Source organism: Chenopodium album, chromosome 3 (genome assembly GCF_948465745.1).
Source record: "Chenopodium album chromosome 3, dcCheAlbu1.1, whole genome shotgun sequence".
Lineage (NCBI taxonomy): Eukaryota > Viridiplantae > Streptophyta > Magnoliopsida > Caryophyllales > Amaranthaceae > Chenopodium > Chenopodium album.
Genome location: NC_137836.1, coordinates 81029184 through 81047972, shown reverse-complemented (window position 1 = coordinate 81047972; position 18789 = coordinate 81029184). Strand labels below are relative to the sequence as shown.

The window sequence follows — 18789 nt, the reverse complement described above, 5'->3', positions numbered from 1 at the left end:
TGATTAATGAAAAGGAGAGAAACATTAGTTTTGCATGTTTGACAATTTATCTCTATTCACATTTGGCATCTCGATCATGCATGATCTAATAGCTTAATTACTTACATAAACTATATATCAAATTTCAACTGTTATTTATCACAAATTAATCTGGCAGTTGGTGTGCGAGTTGTATATTTAGACCATAACAAATACCTCCAAAAACAATTGAGGAAAAAAATATAGAATGTTTGGTGGGAAATTTCATCCGACACAATCTAACTCAACCCCCAAATATTGGTATATCATACTCCGTAAACCATAATAGCACATAATTAACTATAATATGATACGTACTAGACTTCTTTTGTGTGATAATGACCTACAATATGTACACTATTTTAGAATGTTTGAAAAAAATTGCGAATTCTTAGGATTTATTGTTGGATTATTCCCTTAAAAATATCATTTTATCTATGTTAGGAGACAGCATGCGAGAGTAGGAGTCCTTGGAGAATGTTTCAATTACTATAAACAGTTTTTTAATAAAATTATGTATGTCATATTCTTAATTACAATTAGTTGGTTATAAATACAAGCCTGATAACTTGAATGCAAACAACATTAAATTATATGGAGTAATATACTTATGTATGTCATATTCTTAATTACAATTAGTTGGTTATAAATACAAGCCTGATAACTTGAAGGCAAACAACATTAAATTATATGGAGTAATATACTACCACAACTAAAATCGCCAACAATGTGTACATTAATGATCTTAATTAAAATTAAAGATAATTATTTGAATTTGGAGGAATTAGAGATTTGGATTCGAATGAATAAAGAAAAAGTTTATGAAATTTAGTGTCTGCAAAATCAAAATTTTCCAATTATTTTAACTCGTTTTTCAGTGGTTATGCTAATTATTGTATATACTTAATCTTTCATTGATAATTATTATACAAAGTATTCAATAGAGTCATCGATACGTGGAGTAACTAGACGATATATACGTGTCAATTTTAAATATAACTATATAATACTCTAAAAAAAATACTTCTTAATGATTAAAAAAACAACTACATACGAAATACCTATTATATATAGATTTACGGAGTAGAGTCAAGCTTAAGATCTAGTCGCATTATATTATAGTAATGTTTATAAAACTCAACAAATATTGGGTAGTTAACTAGTTACTCACACCAAAAAATTCTCTACAAACCACGAAAGTATAAAAAAAACTCATTGACCAAAATATGAACCGCATGCACGCGTTACCCAAACTATTGGGTAAAGTATGTTAGTGAATTTCACGCTAATTTTATGCAAATTAGTGGGTCTAACCAAGCTTCTCATAATTTATTTTATATAATGCAAGTTCTCTAATTAATTATTTACTACATAATTAGCCCACCAAATCATCAATATATCATATTAATCCACCACTAATATTACTTGCGTATACTCTACCTAATTATTATTTTGTCTTTTCTTTTTTACCCCTTTCTATTTTCTGATCACCTATATTATCATACAAGTACATGTTATATATATACCCGCTTATTATTATTCTTATGTTCACCCTATAAAACGCTCATTTCTCAATATTTCTTCTCTCTATATTTATTCTTTCTTTCCTCCATATTATATCTTCTCTTCTTTTTTAACTTCTCTTTTGTTTTTCTAACAATGGAGTTAGATAGCATTTTGAAGTTTTTGGAGAACAAGGCCATTTTAGTCACTGGTGGAGCTGGATTTCTAGCAAAGAGTATGATATCGCTCCCCATCTTTATTATTCATTTATACGTTATTTAGACGTGTCAGATGGGTTGGTTCACATAAAGTAAAAAATGAACTTGAATTGAAGTGTTTGTTTAAACTACCGTTTTACTAAGTTTGGAAATATGATGGGATTTTCTTACCATCGTATTGGTATCGAGTCGAATTTTGACAGGTCTAGTCGTAACAACCGTCTTTCTTTTGGGTTTGTAGTATTTGCAGAGAAGGTGCTAAGGTCTCAACCTAATGTGAAGAAAGTTTATCTTCTACTAAGAGCTGCTGATAACAAATCAGCTTCACTAAGATTGCAAAATGAGGTAAGGAGTATATTTTTTCTATAAAATTTAGCTTGTTTTTATAAAGTTTAACATGAACATTGTGCTACTTTTATCTAATTACTGTATTTTTGTTTATTTAGCACGTAAACAAGGTTAGTGAGACATTGAGTTGCTAGTGTTTTTCAAGTTTTTGTCTTTTAATTTCTAGAATTAAATTTTTTTTTTTTTCACCCGTAAAAAGTTCCTATAGCTAGATTTTTAATCATAAAATGAAGCTCAATATATTCTTCATCAATGCGTCACATTAAGAATTATATTTTGCAAGTTGGAACACATTTTTTTTTATAATACGGAGTAATAAAAGAACACCAGAACTTTCCTCTTTTAGTTTCTTTTTGGTCCAAATGAACTCCAGATATTATAAATGATTGAGAATGAGATTTGAATACGTGACCTATACGGCTATACACATGTCCTTAGTGCATATCACTTGGCCAATACCTCGCTCATATGTTAGTATGTTGTTGCTACTAACATGTTATTTATGTTGTAAACTACAATATGTACGATTATTTAAGGAAATATATCTTACGAGTATAAAACTTTAGTACGACAAATTTCATACATATATACTCCTACTTTTGCTTACTTAATGGGTGTCCTTATTGGGTCAGGAGGGTAGTTGGTTTCAGTAACTACTACTGAGTACCAGTAAAAATGGAAGAAATTATTACATATGCTATAAATTTATTTTTATTTTTTTTTCCAATAAATTTTATTTATTTATTTATTTTGGCAATTCCCTGAAATCTGTTATTATTTGGAGGTTTTTTCAGGCTAAAGTGTTAGGTTGATATGATTTGCCATTGTAGTCTAGAAATGTTTGAACTTTGTCACATCTTTCTTTCTTTCTATTTGTATGAATAAATAGTGTCCTACCTAACAATCTAACCCTATCTTAAGAAATTGTTATTTCTTTTTTGGCACATTATTTACTAAATTTTTAACGAAAACCAATTAATGGTATAATGCAAGCAACTAAATTCTTTCCACTAACTCATGAACGTGATTGTTCACTCACTTTATCCATATATGCAATTCTGTATGATAATAGTCATTAAACTATCCCAAAATTGTATGATTAAGGATATAACATAATGAATTCATATCATATATACAGAATACTTATTTTTTATAAAACTAAACTCATCAATCATATATAACTATAAGTGTGTATATAAAACAAAAGCAATTACGGATTTATATTATGGAGTATATATTAAAGGGTAACACCTTTCAAACGTATACGCTAGATCAAAAGTATATGTGTGACTATATATAAAATAAATATCCAGACGGAGGTGAGGGTCCGTGATTATAACATAATAATTCATAGATGACCTAGCAAAAAGTCTTGCATGTTTTTTTTTTTTTTTTTTTTTGTTTTGCATGCTTTTCTTATTAATTTACAAACAAATTGTCAATAAGATAGAGTAAAAAAAAAAAAAAGAAAGTGAAATTGGAAAAGAAAAGAGCAATGTAATGACCTAAGTACAAATACTTTTTGTGTTTATTAGGTGATTGGAAAAGACTTGTTCAAAGTAGTGAAGCAAAAGATGGGGGCAAACTTCAATACCTTCATACAAGAAAAGGTGACAGTGGTGCCAGGTGATATAACTTGTGAAGACTTGGCAATCAATGAATCTAAATTAAAGGAAGAATTATGGAGTGATGTTGATGTTATTGTTAACCTAGCTGCAACTACCAACTTTGATGAAAGGTACACTTTATTAGAAATATATATAATTAAGTAATTAATTATGTTAGTACTTCATTATTACTCTATATTATTTTTTTAGGGAAGTTGTATTGAAATTATTGTTTTTAAATAACATACAATATGTTTGATTATAAGTGAGATTTTATTTAATTGAAAATGACCCAAGTAGTGTATGTCTAACTTCTTTATCCATAAAATAACCTAATTTATCCATAAAGTAACCCAATTAGCCGCTGATAGCTACTTAATACGAGTAGTTAACAATTACTTAAACCACCGTGTTATTCTTATTTGGTTAATAAACTAGATCCGAAAAATTACTAAAAAAGGGACGTGATAATTAATGCAGATGTGAACGTTTTTTCTTTGTTTACCCTAGCTTGTTAAGTGGCTAACACTTCGTGTTAGAAAATTAAATTTATTTACGGAATGATTATAGATAAACGATTGAGATAATTGAAAAAATTGTTACAGGTATGATGCTTCGTTATACCTTAATACTTTCGGAGCCAAGCATGTACTGGACTTTGCTAAGAAATGTAAACACTTGGAGGTGCTCGTCCAAGTATCGACTGGTTAGTACAAAAATTGAGTTTATTTTCATATCATCGTTACTTTTCTAGGGTTTAAATAACATAATCAATAATTTTGATCTTATACATAATAATTAAATTATACTTCGTATTGAAGATCATATAAAGGGGTACATGTAAATTAAATATTAGTATGTACGTGACATGGTTGAACACAAGACACTTATTAAGAGTGTAAAATGTGTCGGGGTTAAGTCTAAAATTAAAAAGTCCCGTGTTTATTGATACACTATTTAAGCTAGCAATCTTAAATCAGACTCGTGCTGACCAATATTAGAGGTGATAATTTTGATCAGCTTATGTTTCGGGTGAAACGGCTGGACTAGTAAAGGAGAGTCCTTACTTCATGGGAGACACATTGAATGGGAGACCTGGGCTAGACATCGAAGCCGAGAAGAGACTTGTTGAAGACAAATTGGCGGAGCTTCAAGCTGAGGGAGCCACGGCAGATACTATCAAGTTATCTATGAGGGACATGGGCCTTGAAAGGTATGTCAAGACTAACTTTGAAATAGAAACATAATGTTAGTTTTAGTGTTATGATTTAACCGACATACTTATGTTATATTCCGTAAATAATTTAATTGCCTTTAATATAACAAGGCGTGAACAAGGAATTGACTTTTATAATCTGTGATAGCTACATAATACACATGTCAAGAGTTGAGTTAAATAGGTTAGTGTGTCATTGGCCCGCTATCTACACTTCTTAATTAGGAAGTACCTACTATATACTGTAACTTTCATTGCCGCCTAATAAATGAATTCTTATGAACCATTGGAAATTAGCTTTACTAAGGCTACTAACTACGACTGACTGACTATCCAATGTGAGAGAGACACTACAAGAAATGGATGAATATTATGGTTGATCAAGTACAATGAAATTATCTTAGTTATTAAAAATATTATACGAGCCATTTTTAACGTGTTCTTATAAGTTAGTCCATTTGACCCAAAAAATACTCATAAAAAACAAGTTTATGGTGCAAACAAAAAGAGATTGAAGGATTATTAATTAGGGTCCGTATGATAAACACAAGTAAGTAGATTAAGTTGTAGAATGTCTACTATCTTTTCTGAGGGCTGACATTATTCAAATCAGCTTCAACTTCAAATCAATTGGCTCAGCCATTTCTGTTGTCTTACCTTTTTTTTTTTTTTTTTTCATAAGGCTAAATTTGTACTCATATACTACCTCCGTTACAGGTTATGTGCAACGATTAGACATTTTTCCTCTTTGCTTTATGTCAAATTGTTGCACATAACTTGTAACGGAGGTAGTAGCTCATTTACACACTTTTAAATCAGTTCTAGACCAGTGACCAACTACCAACTGCTTTGCCTTCACATTCTTAGACTGTGGTCTTAATGTCTTATCTTCATTCAATAATATAGTATTAATTAATTAATTTATTTATTTATTTATTTTACTGCAACATCCTTTTCTCTATTCATACACAGATTTACTCATAAATATTGTCCTATATCATAGAGATCATACCAAAACACTTTCCCCCAAAAACTGATGAATAAGACAGTTTGATATTAACATTAATACGAGAAAGAAGGTTGTACTATAACTCTATAAGGATATATACATTTAATAATGTTGATGATAGACCTTGTAATTTCACAAGGTAACTCTATTCATAGATTGAGATGTGACCTAGACTCGTAATAAATCATTTAACACTAGCCACTTTACGATAGTTTGGATAAATTTCGAACACAGTATTAATTTGTGCTTTAAACCGGATTACCATGTTCTTTGTAATAATACTACACGCACCATCTTTTCGTGACACCACACCACGAACATATACACAAACTATAATTATTATTCCGTATTAATTAAATTTGTGCTTTATTAATTAATTTATCAGGGCAAAGCACTGGGGATGGCCAAATGTTTATGTGTTTACAAAGGCGTTAGGAGAGATGGTACTACTCCATGAAAAGGGAGACATTCCTGTTGTTATTATTCGTCCTACCATCGTCACCAGCACTTATAAAGAACCCTTCCCCGGTTGGGTCGAAGGTATTAGGTAATGAACTTTTTCTTAAATATTATGGCAAATGCTAGCGAATGTCCCGAGTCATTAGATACAAACGATAACTACTCCATATTATACTGAATACTGACTTTTGCACCAAAATTTTTGCAGGACAATTGACAGTTTAGCTGTTGCTTATGGTAAAGGGAGGTTGCCATGCTTCGTAGGCGACCCCGACTCGACTGTTGATGTGGTAAGGTCACCCTAAAAATGATTAAATGAGTAATCCATAGTTCTATACTAATATATAGTAACAAGTATAAACGTATTCATTATATAATGCATGCATACGGAATGATTATAATATACAAAACTTATATACGGTCTTGTGTTTTAAGAGTATGATTTGTAGCCAACTCAATGTGCAGATTCCTGCTGATATGGTAGCCAACTCAATCATAGTAGCAGCCATGATTCATGCAAATCAACCTGGAAATCCAAGGATATACCAAGTTGGATCATCAGTAAGAAACCCGACTTCATTAACAACACTTCATGAAGTAGCCTACCAGTATTTCAGGAGGCATCCATGGATTAATAAGGATGGAAAACCTGTCATAGTTAGCCATGTCAGGGTCTTAGGCTCCATGGCTAGCTTCAAGCGATACCTTACTCTTCATTACTTACTACCCTTGAAGGTACCGCGCTTATCTCCTAAAATTTTGTTTCGATCAAATTCAACACGTAATAATGTTCTTTATATGATCATGGAGCGTATGGAGTTATAAACCCAGACTAGTTGTCCAGTACTTGCAGAAATTACTTATTTAAAATGATGTTGGCCATCTTTTTTTTCTCCCTAATTTACAATAATAATAGAGTTGGTATTAATTTGGCATTTTTTTTTCCTCAACAGGCCCTCGAAATAGCGAACATTGCGTTTTGTCAATCCTTTAAGGGCACATTTCTGGAACAGAGCAGGAAGATCAACCATGTGATGCGGCTGATAGAAATTTACAGACCATATTTGTTCTTCAAGGGCTTGTAAGTTACACTGAAACAATTTTATAGAATTATACTCCCTCAATCCAGAATTAATCGTCACATTTGTGTTGTAAATCAACTAGTAATGTGACAACAAATATTCCCAATGAGGCAGCACTATAGACTTTATTTATGTTGCACAAAACTGTTTCTAAACAAAATGACTTACAGAGTTTGAAAATATGTTGCAGATATGATGACAGCAACACTGAGAAGTTAAGGATGGCAGCAAAAGATAGAGGATTGGAAACAGATATATTCTACTTTGATCCTAAAGCTGTTAACTGGGAAGACTACTTCATGAACACTCATCTTCCTTGTTTAGTAAAGTACGTCTTCAAGTGAAACTACTCGCAACAGCAGCAGCAGCTTCAGTAGCAATAATTAAGCAGAGGAAGAAAGTCGGTCCAAGTGTTTAAAACAAAGAAAAATTATTAAATTTATTTATTACACAAATTTGCTATATGTTTATTAATTATGTGCTTACTATATAGTTGGGACTGTAATCAAGTTACTATGCCTGATCACAGTCAAATCCATTATGTAATTGGTGTTACAGTCCTAGAGATTTGGAAGTAATTCACCTATCTTTTGGATCATTATGACATTATTGTTAAAATTAATATATATATCTATTCATCTATTGTATCTTTTGCCCTCGAAAAAAGGGTACCTATGAATTATTTTGATCATATACCTATAGATTGTGACAATGTCAATATTATCATTATTTGACACATGAAGGAACCAATTGTGCATACAATTTTCAGACAATAATGAATTCAAGCTTCTCTTTGCAACAGAATTGTGCAATATTGAAATTTTAATGACTAACGGTTAATCAATAACAAAAACTCGTTTATGGTGACAATATGATATGCAATGAGACTAAAATTATTGGTTATTTCTGCAATATATAGAGTTTAGATATGTTAACAGGTAATCTAGCTTTAGATTTCATAAATCAAATAAGGAAAAAAAAAATCATCTTATACCCTACTACTCTAGTATTGTATAGTTGCAATCAAGGGCCTCAAAGGCTTAATAACATACCTGTTAATTATAAAATGTCATTTAACTTTTGATATACCACCAAATAAGTACAAGCAAATTTCAACAGTCGGACAAATAATGGCCTGCCTGAAAGTTTCCCTCTTCAAAAAATTGTTACAGTCAGGTCAAAAAAAGATATACCGTGCATACTTTATGTGGCTGTAAATTGTGGGTAATGATCTACTTCATAGCCATGGAGAAGCAAAAGGAGCCGTGCAATGGAGTAAAAATAAAATAAATTGTTACTGATGAGCTAATCCAGTCTGGAAGGAGATGGATCTCTCTCCTTCCTTTTACCAGTCAGGGATGCAACCCCATTTCCAGAACTGTGATGAGAAACTTGACCTCCGTTGCTGCAATTTTTTGATGTAACATGCATTGACTCACCCGAATTGGAAGAGTTGCTAAAACTACTCGGCCTAGTGATGCAAAGCCAACTTCTTGAGAACTCGTCGGTGTTTTCACTGGCTATTGGGATATGCCAAGATCCATTCTCTGATTCCTGCAGAAATGATATGAACCAGAAATCTATAAGCAGTTTGAGCAATTACATGATCCAATTAAAAGGTGTAAAATAATACAGAGTAGCTGCACAATCAATGAAAAGACTATATCACAATGATCACCCCAATTGCCAAAAATGGACAGAAAGCAGGTGAAAGCAACTGCATAATATTCTCTCAGAAAATGGCAAGAAGTCGTACCAATTTCATGTTAAGGTTAATAATCACATTCACGAACAATTTTAGTAATCCAAGTTAGATTAAGATGATAAATGAAATAAAAACTAGGAACACATCCCATCATACAGCAGGTGATAGCTTAGTTCCCAACAGACTCTCCAAAACTTGCCTCAGATGTATACCTTTGGTATCACTGGTGGGTTCTCTTAATATGACATCTTATGGGATTGCCCTCTGGCTCTGAACAATCTATGAGCTCTGACATCGATTGAATTTACACGACATTTCTAGCCTTCATAAAGAGAACCTAAAGATAACCCTTGAATAGCCAATGGGATCTCCTAGCATCAAACACCAATTGTTCCCATATAGGAAGAGCCAAAACTTATTTAAAATTATGTTATCCAACACTACTAAATCTCCATATATGCACACAAAATGAACTAAAGCCTTAGGCTAAAAGCCTTCTAGAACTCAGGTACAAGCAGTTTGCAATTTCCATTTGGCATTATAGAATTTTAGATATCTCAACAAGGTTGTTTCACTTTTAAAAATCAACTTATAGAGAATCCTTGAATAGCTCATTTAGATCAAGTTGCATCTTTTAATTTTGAGATTCTGTGTTGCAACTCAAACCTGCCAAATATAAGCTAATCCCTCATAAGATGCTAACGTAGGAAGGCTATTCTAACAGCTCATTTGGCATGACTTAAACTCTTAAAGTCCCCCAACACTAATCTACCTAACACACACATTACGTTTCCTGAACACCTTCGAATGGAAAGGCACAGCTGCACAGAAGCAACATAGTCTTTATATAGTCGTTCCCCAAGCTCACAACAAACAGACCTAAAATTACAAGTGACAGATTATGTGAAGATAAAATGGAAATAGGCATAAGGGTTACGAGTGACAAAAGTGCTTACAACCCATCTAATACATTATAATATTATACGCCCATTTCAAGGTGGGGGGCACTCACCAATTAAAGTCTCTCACCAGGTTTCCAGAAACAAATTGAAACTAAAGTAGGTATTATGAAAAAGTCTATAATACCTAGATGGCTATAAACAAAGATGAAGACTCAGTGACAACTCAGCCACATATAACATGTCACTATATATGGGAGTAAGATAAGCACAAGCTGCACAACCAGATCACCAAGGGGCCAATAACATCGAAGATAATAGTTTACTTTTAAGAGGAAAGCTTCACTTCTTAACTAATAACTTTATCCTTTTAACAGTTCAGTCATCAAAAGAAGATTTAACAGAGGTTAACCATCTACACAGACTACACATATTTAAAATCTGGTTCATCCATGGACCCCTTTTCTATTCCATCTCCTACCTCTAAATCCACAACCATCAACTATTACCTTAGCCTCACAAATATCCACACCAACCACGGATGGATAATAAAAAAATAAATAAACAAAAAAAGACTTTCTCCATTAAGGCCTCCATAGATACAAAGCAACATATACCGAAAGCATTTTATTTACTCAGAACACTGCAAAATCCATAAACCTGCCAAAAGTTAAGGTAGATAATAACACATAGCTTCTTTGTGCAAAATCAACCGCCCCCTTTTCAAATTCAAAGTGATATCTTCTCGAGAGTCTTAAATCAGAGATATAAAACAGAAACTAGGCTCTGTAATGTAAACTTAATACAAGAATATGAATATGATCAAAGATGGAATGATGTCTTCTATTACACTAATTCAAAAGCTATGGCATGGGGAGTCACTGCTAACTGGGCTCATATGACCGTTGAATGCATCACGTAAAAGCAAATTATTTATTGATCTGTTGGCTACTGAAAAAATCGAAATCTCATTACATCTTGGTTGCAACTCACAGCTAGCACATACATAGATGGAAAGGTTGGAGTTTGATGCTTTTAAGATCAAAAAACTTTATATTTTACCCACTATTTGGTTATATAGGTATTTTCACTTTAATAGTTATCATAAATAACAAAAAGGGAGGGAATTATGGAGTGACTAATGAAGTGATCATACTGATCAAAGAGGATGGTCAAAAGAAGGAGATGAAGGGGGGAACTAGGATAAAACAAGAGTAGGTTAAAAAAGGATGACCAATTGACCAGGAACTAATAAATTGGGTTTGATGTGATTGTGCTCCTCCCTCTATTTCCTTTCAAATCCCTTAACCTTTTTGATGGTGAACCAAAGTACCAAACATACCAGATTTTTTTTTACTTTCCCAAAAAAGAACAAGATTAAAGCTAGAAAATAAAAGTTTGGCTATAATCTCTTTAAAAAAAAAAAGCTTTCATGACTGTAATAATAGACCAACAAGGCCGCTGCAAAAAGCATCCACAATGTCTGCTAAAACAGATCCACAATTAAATCGTGATTTAAAACTCTAGCTATAAGGTTTATAACTGACCAAGACAAATGGACCACATTTAACAGATAACCCTGAGTCTCCTACATGAGAGTGGTCACCAAAACATAGCTCACAGAAGTATAAACCTTTGAAACAGCTACGGAGTATGTAAAATGAGAAAACTCCAAATATAAGAAATTCTTACAGTTCACACTCTAGCCCTTTTCCCATCAGTATGCATTGAGCCATCGAGCATGGCAAACAACATTTGACACCAAGCCATATAAAATCCTCTCTAGCACGCCCAATAACATTACCTTTTGCAGTTCCCATGTCGGCAGGACTGTATCCATTATCAGCCTAAACTCAAGCTAATGGTCCAACAACAATTTGAGGACCAGCACTTTATGGTTGGTCACATGCAATATATTTATCACCTTCCTGTTGTGAGAGGATTAGGACAACCTATTCTAGACCTATTTGGTTCCCTAGGGAGCTGATTTGGGTCAAGGACATCCCACCCACTCGTCTCATAGGATGTCCTACCTGAAAAAGAGCATGATTTAAGTGCCCTAACACCAATTTACCTAACACACATTACAGTTTTCAAAAAGCACAGTCATCATAATTGACCTAACTACTCCTTGAAGATCTCAAATTTGGTCGGGAAACAGATTACACTCAATAAGGCAGCTTTCTAGGATGGCCAGTCTAATTAGTCATTAGGTGTGACTTATATACTCTAATACCAATTTACTCAAAGCACACATATATGTTTCCTCCAACGTTCTTCCTTGAGTAAAAACCAACCACTAGAGACTTTAAAGTGACCCATATATATTCCCTTTTCACATACCAACAGTCGACTGTTATTTCATGCTAACCCTACTATTCCCAAATCCAGCTATTCACTCTCACATGCCAAATAAGACACGAAGGTTTTTTTTAAATCAAAAAAATAAAAATGGAGACCAAAAAAGAGATAAGACCAAGATTTAAACAAATACCTGAATAAGAATAGAGTATGTTGGAGGCATTTTAAGGTTGGGAACTCCTTTCCCAAACGTATAATGGACCTACAAAATCAAATAATAGGCTTATTAAAGAGGTGAAAAATGAAATTCTAAAAACGATAGTAAGAAATTTGAAGAAGCACACAGTTTGCACATAATAAGAAACAAGTCGATGGACACACACACATGGACTAGTACAATACAGTAACAAATTTGAAGAAGCACAAAGTTTGCACATAATAAGAAACAAGTCAACAAACAAACACATATGGACTAGTATAATTAACAGGTTCTCTTTCCAAAGGTTAAAATATAGTCATTTCTCAAGGCTATACCTATAAATCTATAATGCAGCAAATAAAATTCTACCACCAATACAGCAAATCACTATGGTTCAATGAAGCAATATAATGATAGTGATACCACATCGAACCGAATTCCTCATAAGGTACATACTATATTCCCGTAATTCCTTGCCCTCCCTTTCTTTCCTCCCCACAACATCATCTCCATGTGTTGGCAGTTGTTTAGTTGGAAATAACATCTAACTTCCCACCAATAGGAGAAATGATACTTTAAGAATGTTACAACATACAAACTCCGGGGATTGAAACTTCCAACTCCACAAATCTAAACAATTGACGCCTAAGCTAACCATAATTTCCTCAAATAATCAGTTCACAAATAGATCAGTTCACGCATGCATTAATTATTGCCATAAATTGGAGTAAAACAAAAATATCTACCACAAATCACAAAAACTGATCTAACAATTCTACCCTATCACAGAAATCAGCAGTCTCGGTATAGCCAATATGCCCATCATGGCAAACTTGTCACTCAACTACTAAAGAAACGAGTACATACTTGATGCCGTTCCTTCCACTGCAGAAAAAAGCTGCTCCCAAGGAGTTCAAAAATATGATCACGCATTTCATCATTTGTGACAAGCAAGCACTTCATCTTCACAGCAGCATAGAGCCAATACCTGAACACATTTAAATGAAAATTTTAGTGGTGTAGGCAAGAGAGATAAAAAAACACTAAAGATATTTTATATAATAATACAAAAGGATCATCTAGCCAATAACAGGAATTTGGAAATAAGTATTGCCAGATGAAATTTGATAAATTTGGGACTCAATCCGTTTAATCAAGGTGTTATCAGTCAGAAAGTAAAAGTCAGATATAAAGATCTTATACTGTTCACAAACAGCACGTTTGAATAATTATACTTTAAAAAACAAAGCGCTAGACTATTAAAAAAATAAAAATAAAAATAAAAAATCCGTCGCAACTCATGAAAATTTAAATCGAAGGCCAAATCTAATAACCAAAAAAATAGAAAATCAACCAACTGTCTCGGTTACAATAGAACAACAATGACGTGAAATGCCCATGCAAAAAAAGTATGGAAATCCTCACCAATCATCATTTGATCCACTAGGTGTAGCATAGAGTATGCCTTGAGATAGCCATTCCTCAAGCAGTTTTTGACTGGAAGGGTTCTCCTGAAATGCTCGTAGACGTTTCTTGTGCAAGACAACCAAAGGCCACCTTTTATTCCTAGTATACAATTCCATTACTACAGCTTCAAGCTGCTCTATTACAATTTCCATATCGAAAGCAAAATAAAGAATTAAAATTAGTTGTGTTATATAATTAAGTGATGCCAACAACAAAGGTACGGAAACAGAAATACAGAAAACAAATAGAAATGTTTCACCTGTGCGATACTGAACCCTCCCTCCGAAAAATTTTGCTGGTAGAGCCCAATATTTGCTCCATCTACTATAGCCTCATAACCTGAATGGCTATCAATCCACTCCTGCAGCAACATACAAGAGCAACATGAGCTCTAAGAACAGAATAATGAAACGATGCTTAGTGCTGTGAACTACAATAGCTTAAGCTATCTCCCACTAAGTATTTCCATCAGACATTTCAGCAATTGTATATCCAGTTCTCCATCATGGTTCTTTATCTTTAGCTAGTAAAAATGATAAAAGTAGCTAAACATAACTTACAAATATAAAATCTTTCTCCATTTATATTTTACAGTCATAGCCTCCATTAGATTGTTCAAAGCACTACAATCTTTTCCTCCCACAAAATTTTAAAAAGTTAACAAATCTTAGCACCCAGAGTTAACAAATGTTTTTAATATACTCTAGTAGTGTTATTAGAATGTTTGAGGGCAGAACAAAATCAAGCTAAACAAATGCTAACTCAAAGAAGAAAAAAAATCAAATTTAATGTACCTACAATCAAACAAATCACAATCATTCAAATAAAACCAACAAAGCAAACATAACACTCACCATAAAACTCTTAAAATCAGACTTGATTTCCCTCTCCATAGCCAAACCAGCAATTGATTGCGCAAAGCTCTCGGTCTCCCCACAATCGATATCGACACAAACCAACCGCTCCCCACACCCACAACATACCCCATTATCACCAATCTTAACCCTCTTCACCTCCCAAGGTCCCTTCCCTAACCACCCCATCCCATGCCACCCACCCCCACACCTCTCCCTCACTTCCCTCACCTTCCCAACATCCCACGCCTCGACACCAACCTCGGCCGCCTTCGCCCCTTGAAACCACTTCTCCACAACCCCAGCAGTCTCCTCACTCACACCCCTCACCACCCCCCTCAACTTACTCAAATATTCATACACCTTCTCCTCTCTCCCAACTTCAGCACTAACCCTTAAAAGGGCACTCAATTCTCCCTCTTCTAACTTCACCCCATTACCCTTCATATGCTCCTCCACACCATAAGCTTCTTCAATCCTCAAATTCTCACAGTACTTCAACAATGCAGGACCATAAGTCCTCAACCGTGGCGAAACCCCTTTATCCCTTGCACATTTGATCAACTCAAATGCATAATCTGGATCATTTTTGGCAGCTGCAAGGCGCGCAACTTGGGTAATTGTAGCCTCAGTTGGTGGGATTTTATTGGATTGCATATGCTCGAAAACACGAAACCCATTTTCAAGAGCAAATGATTTGTTGGGAGAGGAGAGAGATTCAAGTGACGAACAAAGATGGAGGATTGAATTGAAGTGATGATGAGAGAGACGGAGGTTTTGGGATAAAGCTGAATTGTAAAGAGAAATTGCTTTTTTGAGATCGTTTTGCTTGGAACAAGTACCCAGTTCGTATTGTAGTTGGGTTTCTGGGGTTCGTTTCTTCTTCATTGTTGGGAAGAACTAAAAATTAAAGAGGGGTTGTTTTTTTCTAGTGGGTGGGGCGAAAAATAGGGAGTAGTAAAAGGAATGTTAAACCTCTACTGATGAAGCTTTGTAAGGTTTTGAGAAATTAGGGGTAATTGCTGCAATTAGAAGAATAAAAATTATCAAAATAAAAGGTCATTGGAGTGTCTAATAAATTTAAAAGGAAAAAAATTAATGTAAATAATTAAAAAAAAATTGTTAATGTTGAATATACTACGCAATTAAGGAGGAAATAAAATACAAAATAATATTATGAAGGACACTAGTTCAACTTAGGACTTTAGGAGTAATGATCATTGGACCAATTTATTTATTTTTGTTTATTGTTAAAGATCAATAACTTTGTAATAAAAATTTGTGAAAATTACATGTGTAAAAGTGCATATTAATATGAATTATTTTAAAAAAAAAAAAAAAAAAAAAAAAAAAAAAAAAAAAAAAAAAAAAAAAAAAAACCTCCAAGGATTAGTGTACAAAATAGGTGAAATTTAGTCAAATTTGTGTTTTTCCTTATTATATTGAAGACTCAACATTCAATCAATCAAAGCCTTAATCCCATAAAAGTCAGCTACATGAACCAAAAATAAATGTTCTCCTTAGCATCCATTTATGAAGACTCAAAATTCAAATTAAAGTATTAAATTGAGTGAATTGAACATAATCAATATAGAAAATTACTTTTGTTGGGATGAGTATAAAGTAGTCCCTTCGTTTCTTGAAGGTAGCCCCTTAATTTCAATTTAATTATCCTCATAATCACATACAAAGTACTGGAAGTGATTTCACATATGCTCTTGCTCATCTACTCAATTCAACCAAAAAGAGGACTTGTATAGCAACTAGAATTATACTCAGAGTATGAAGAAAACAAAAAAACAGACAGAAGGCAAACTCTAGGAATGTTCATAGTCAGGCACCTGGTTCTATCGGAATGGGTCACGTGAAATTCGGTTTATGTTTCTTTATTACTAACTCCGTTACATGTTATGTGCAACGATTTGACATAAAACATAGAGGAAAAATGTCTAATTGTTGCACATAACCAGTAACGGAGGTAGTATTAACTTCCCTTTTATTAGATGTCTTACCTTGATGGTGTCCGTAGGGAACAAAAACAAAAAAAACAGAACCAGCATTGCCAGAAAATTACATTGTATGTAGGAATATATAATTGAACTTAACTAGTTTTCCCTACTAGTACAATATAGCTGTAGTATTGGAGTATTGCCTACTAGCTAATGTGCGGCCGCCTTGCTCTCATGGACTTCAATTCATACTTTTCACCTATGTTACTCGGACTCTTTCATTTACCTCACGTGTCCGTGTCGACACGACACTTGTCGGATACTGACACTGATACTTGGACACTTCATTTTTAACTAAAATCACAATTTTTTTTCAAGAAAATGAGCGAGTCCGATGCTTGGACACCCGTGTCTAATTTGACACTTCTTCCGAGTCCAAGTAACATAGCTTTTCACACTCCTCACTATAATTTAATACTTAATATGTGACTTAATTATATTGAAGTAGTATTCTACCAATATTATTGCTTATTTATAATAATTAGTAGCCGTATTACAACTTAATTGTAAATTTACCTAATATTCATCAAACAAAGGAAGAATAACTGAGAAAGCAGAGGTCTAATTTCTTAGCCCAATCTCAACATTAAAAGGTTGTCCAAAACATTAGCAACCAAATTTGATTCAATTATCTCATAATTTTAGGGATATCGGCTTAACCACATACTAAAATGCAGCTAAAACTTCAACACCAAATTTTTCAAAAGTGAAAAAAAGAAATTAGGGTTACGTTGCGTTAATCAAAAATTAAATAAAATAACGCAATTATTAAGATCAAAAGATAAAAAAAAATAGACGTGTAAAGTTGAGGAATGGAGCAGAAAAATGAATTGAGTTCTCTGTGAATTTCTCTAGTTGCTGTAAAGTTTCCAATCATCAAATTTTTAGAAGCAATAATTGAAAACTTAAGATTTTCGAAGCCTAAAAACTTATTAAACTAAATTAGATGAAAGATGAACCCTAGATACTAACAATTAGATGAAAGATGAACCCTAGATTGTGAAATTAAATACCAAAAGAAACAACAACTTACCTCAGAAGCTGCTCAGAAGAAACAGTTAGTAATGGAGAATGATGAGTGCGCTTCAATGGAGATCGTCAAGAGCGCTTCAATGGAGGACTGAGAGAGAGAAGGGAGCAAGAAGACCCATTTTGTCACGTTACAGTAACTATGTTCATCGGGTTTTTTTTACCCTTTATTGTTTCAATGGGTTGGAGCCCCCGCTAATAAATGGGTCAAATCCGTCCAATAAATAAACGGTCCGAGACTTTCTACAATCGCGCAATTATGGATCCTTAAAGTGACAGACTGGACTTTATAATGATTTGAAATTATAAATAAACCTCTTTATAAAAGTATTATTAACTAGTTAGATCCAATGCACATTTTTTGACAAAATTTTTATAATGGATAGCAATTTTTAGTTAATTGTACAGTAATAATATATACGTAGTATATATATACACCAAAATCATCAATGTTGGTACCCGAGCGATAACTTCCTCCCTCCTTATGTTGTAGATAGTTTGATCGGCACAAGGTATTACTGTATTAGGCAATAATAATATGGAGTAGATCTTTAGTGAGTACAGAGTTTTTTGTTTTTTAATACGTAGTATTAGAATTAGCTTAGTGGACATTTTGTCTAAGATCTCCATAATATTAAATATAAAATATTGTAAATATACTTATTTATTTTTATTGAGTAGTGAATGTGACAATAACTCAATTGTTTACTCGGCTTTAAGAGAACCTAGGATCGAGGCAATCCCTAGGGGTGTTCATAGTCGAGTACTCGTTCTATTGGAACATGTCATATTACATTCGGGTTATGTTGTTCTTTAATGATTTAGACAATTTTTTAAATTTTTTTCCCTAACATATCGTAGTTTCC

At 33.3% G+C, this 18789-nt stretch overlaps 2 protein-coding genes across 2 annotated transcripts; one reads left to right on the top strand and one right to left on the bottom strand.

The window, feature by feature from the left end:
• The first annotated feature begins 1629 nt into the window (after window positions 1-1629).
• LOC145619279 (alcohol-forming fatty acyl-CoA reductase-like) lies at window positions 1630-8099 on the top strand. Its single transcript, XM_081673947.1, has 10 exons — window positions 1630-1756; window positions 1981-2084; window positions 3623-3825; window positions 4300-4400; window positions 4715-4907; window positions 6305-6466; window positions 6587-6668; window positions 6844-7113; window positions 7332-7459; window positions 7651-8099. Exons 1-10 carry the CDS (start codon window positions 1678-1680, stop codon window positions 7802-7804), a joined length of 1476 nt encoding a protein of 491 aa, XP_081530073.1. The 5' UTR covers window positions 1630-1677; the 3' UTR covers window positions 7805-8099.
• Window positions 8100-8342: 243 nt separating this feature from the next.
• LOC145619271 (proteinaceous RNase P 2-like) lies at window positions 8343-18058 on the bottom strand. The gene is made up of 7 exons (XM_081673935.1): window positions 17928-18058; window positions 14886-15907; window positions 14291-14392; window positions 13990-14162; window positions 13432-13552; window positions 12559-12627; window positions 8343-9014 (listed from the first exon to the last, which is right to left on the bottom strand). Exons 2-7 carry the CDS (start codon window positions 15771-15773, stop codon window positions 8766-8768), a joined length of 1602 nt encoding a protein of 533 aa, XP_081530061.1. The 5' UTR covers window positions 15774-15907; window positions 17928-18058; the 3' UTR covers window positions 8343-8765.
• Window positions 18059-18789: the final 731 nt, after the last annotated feature.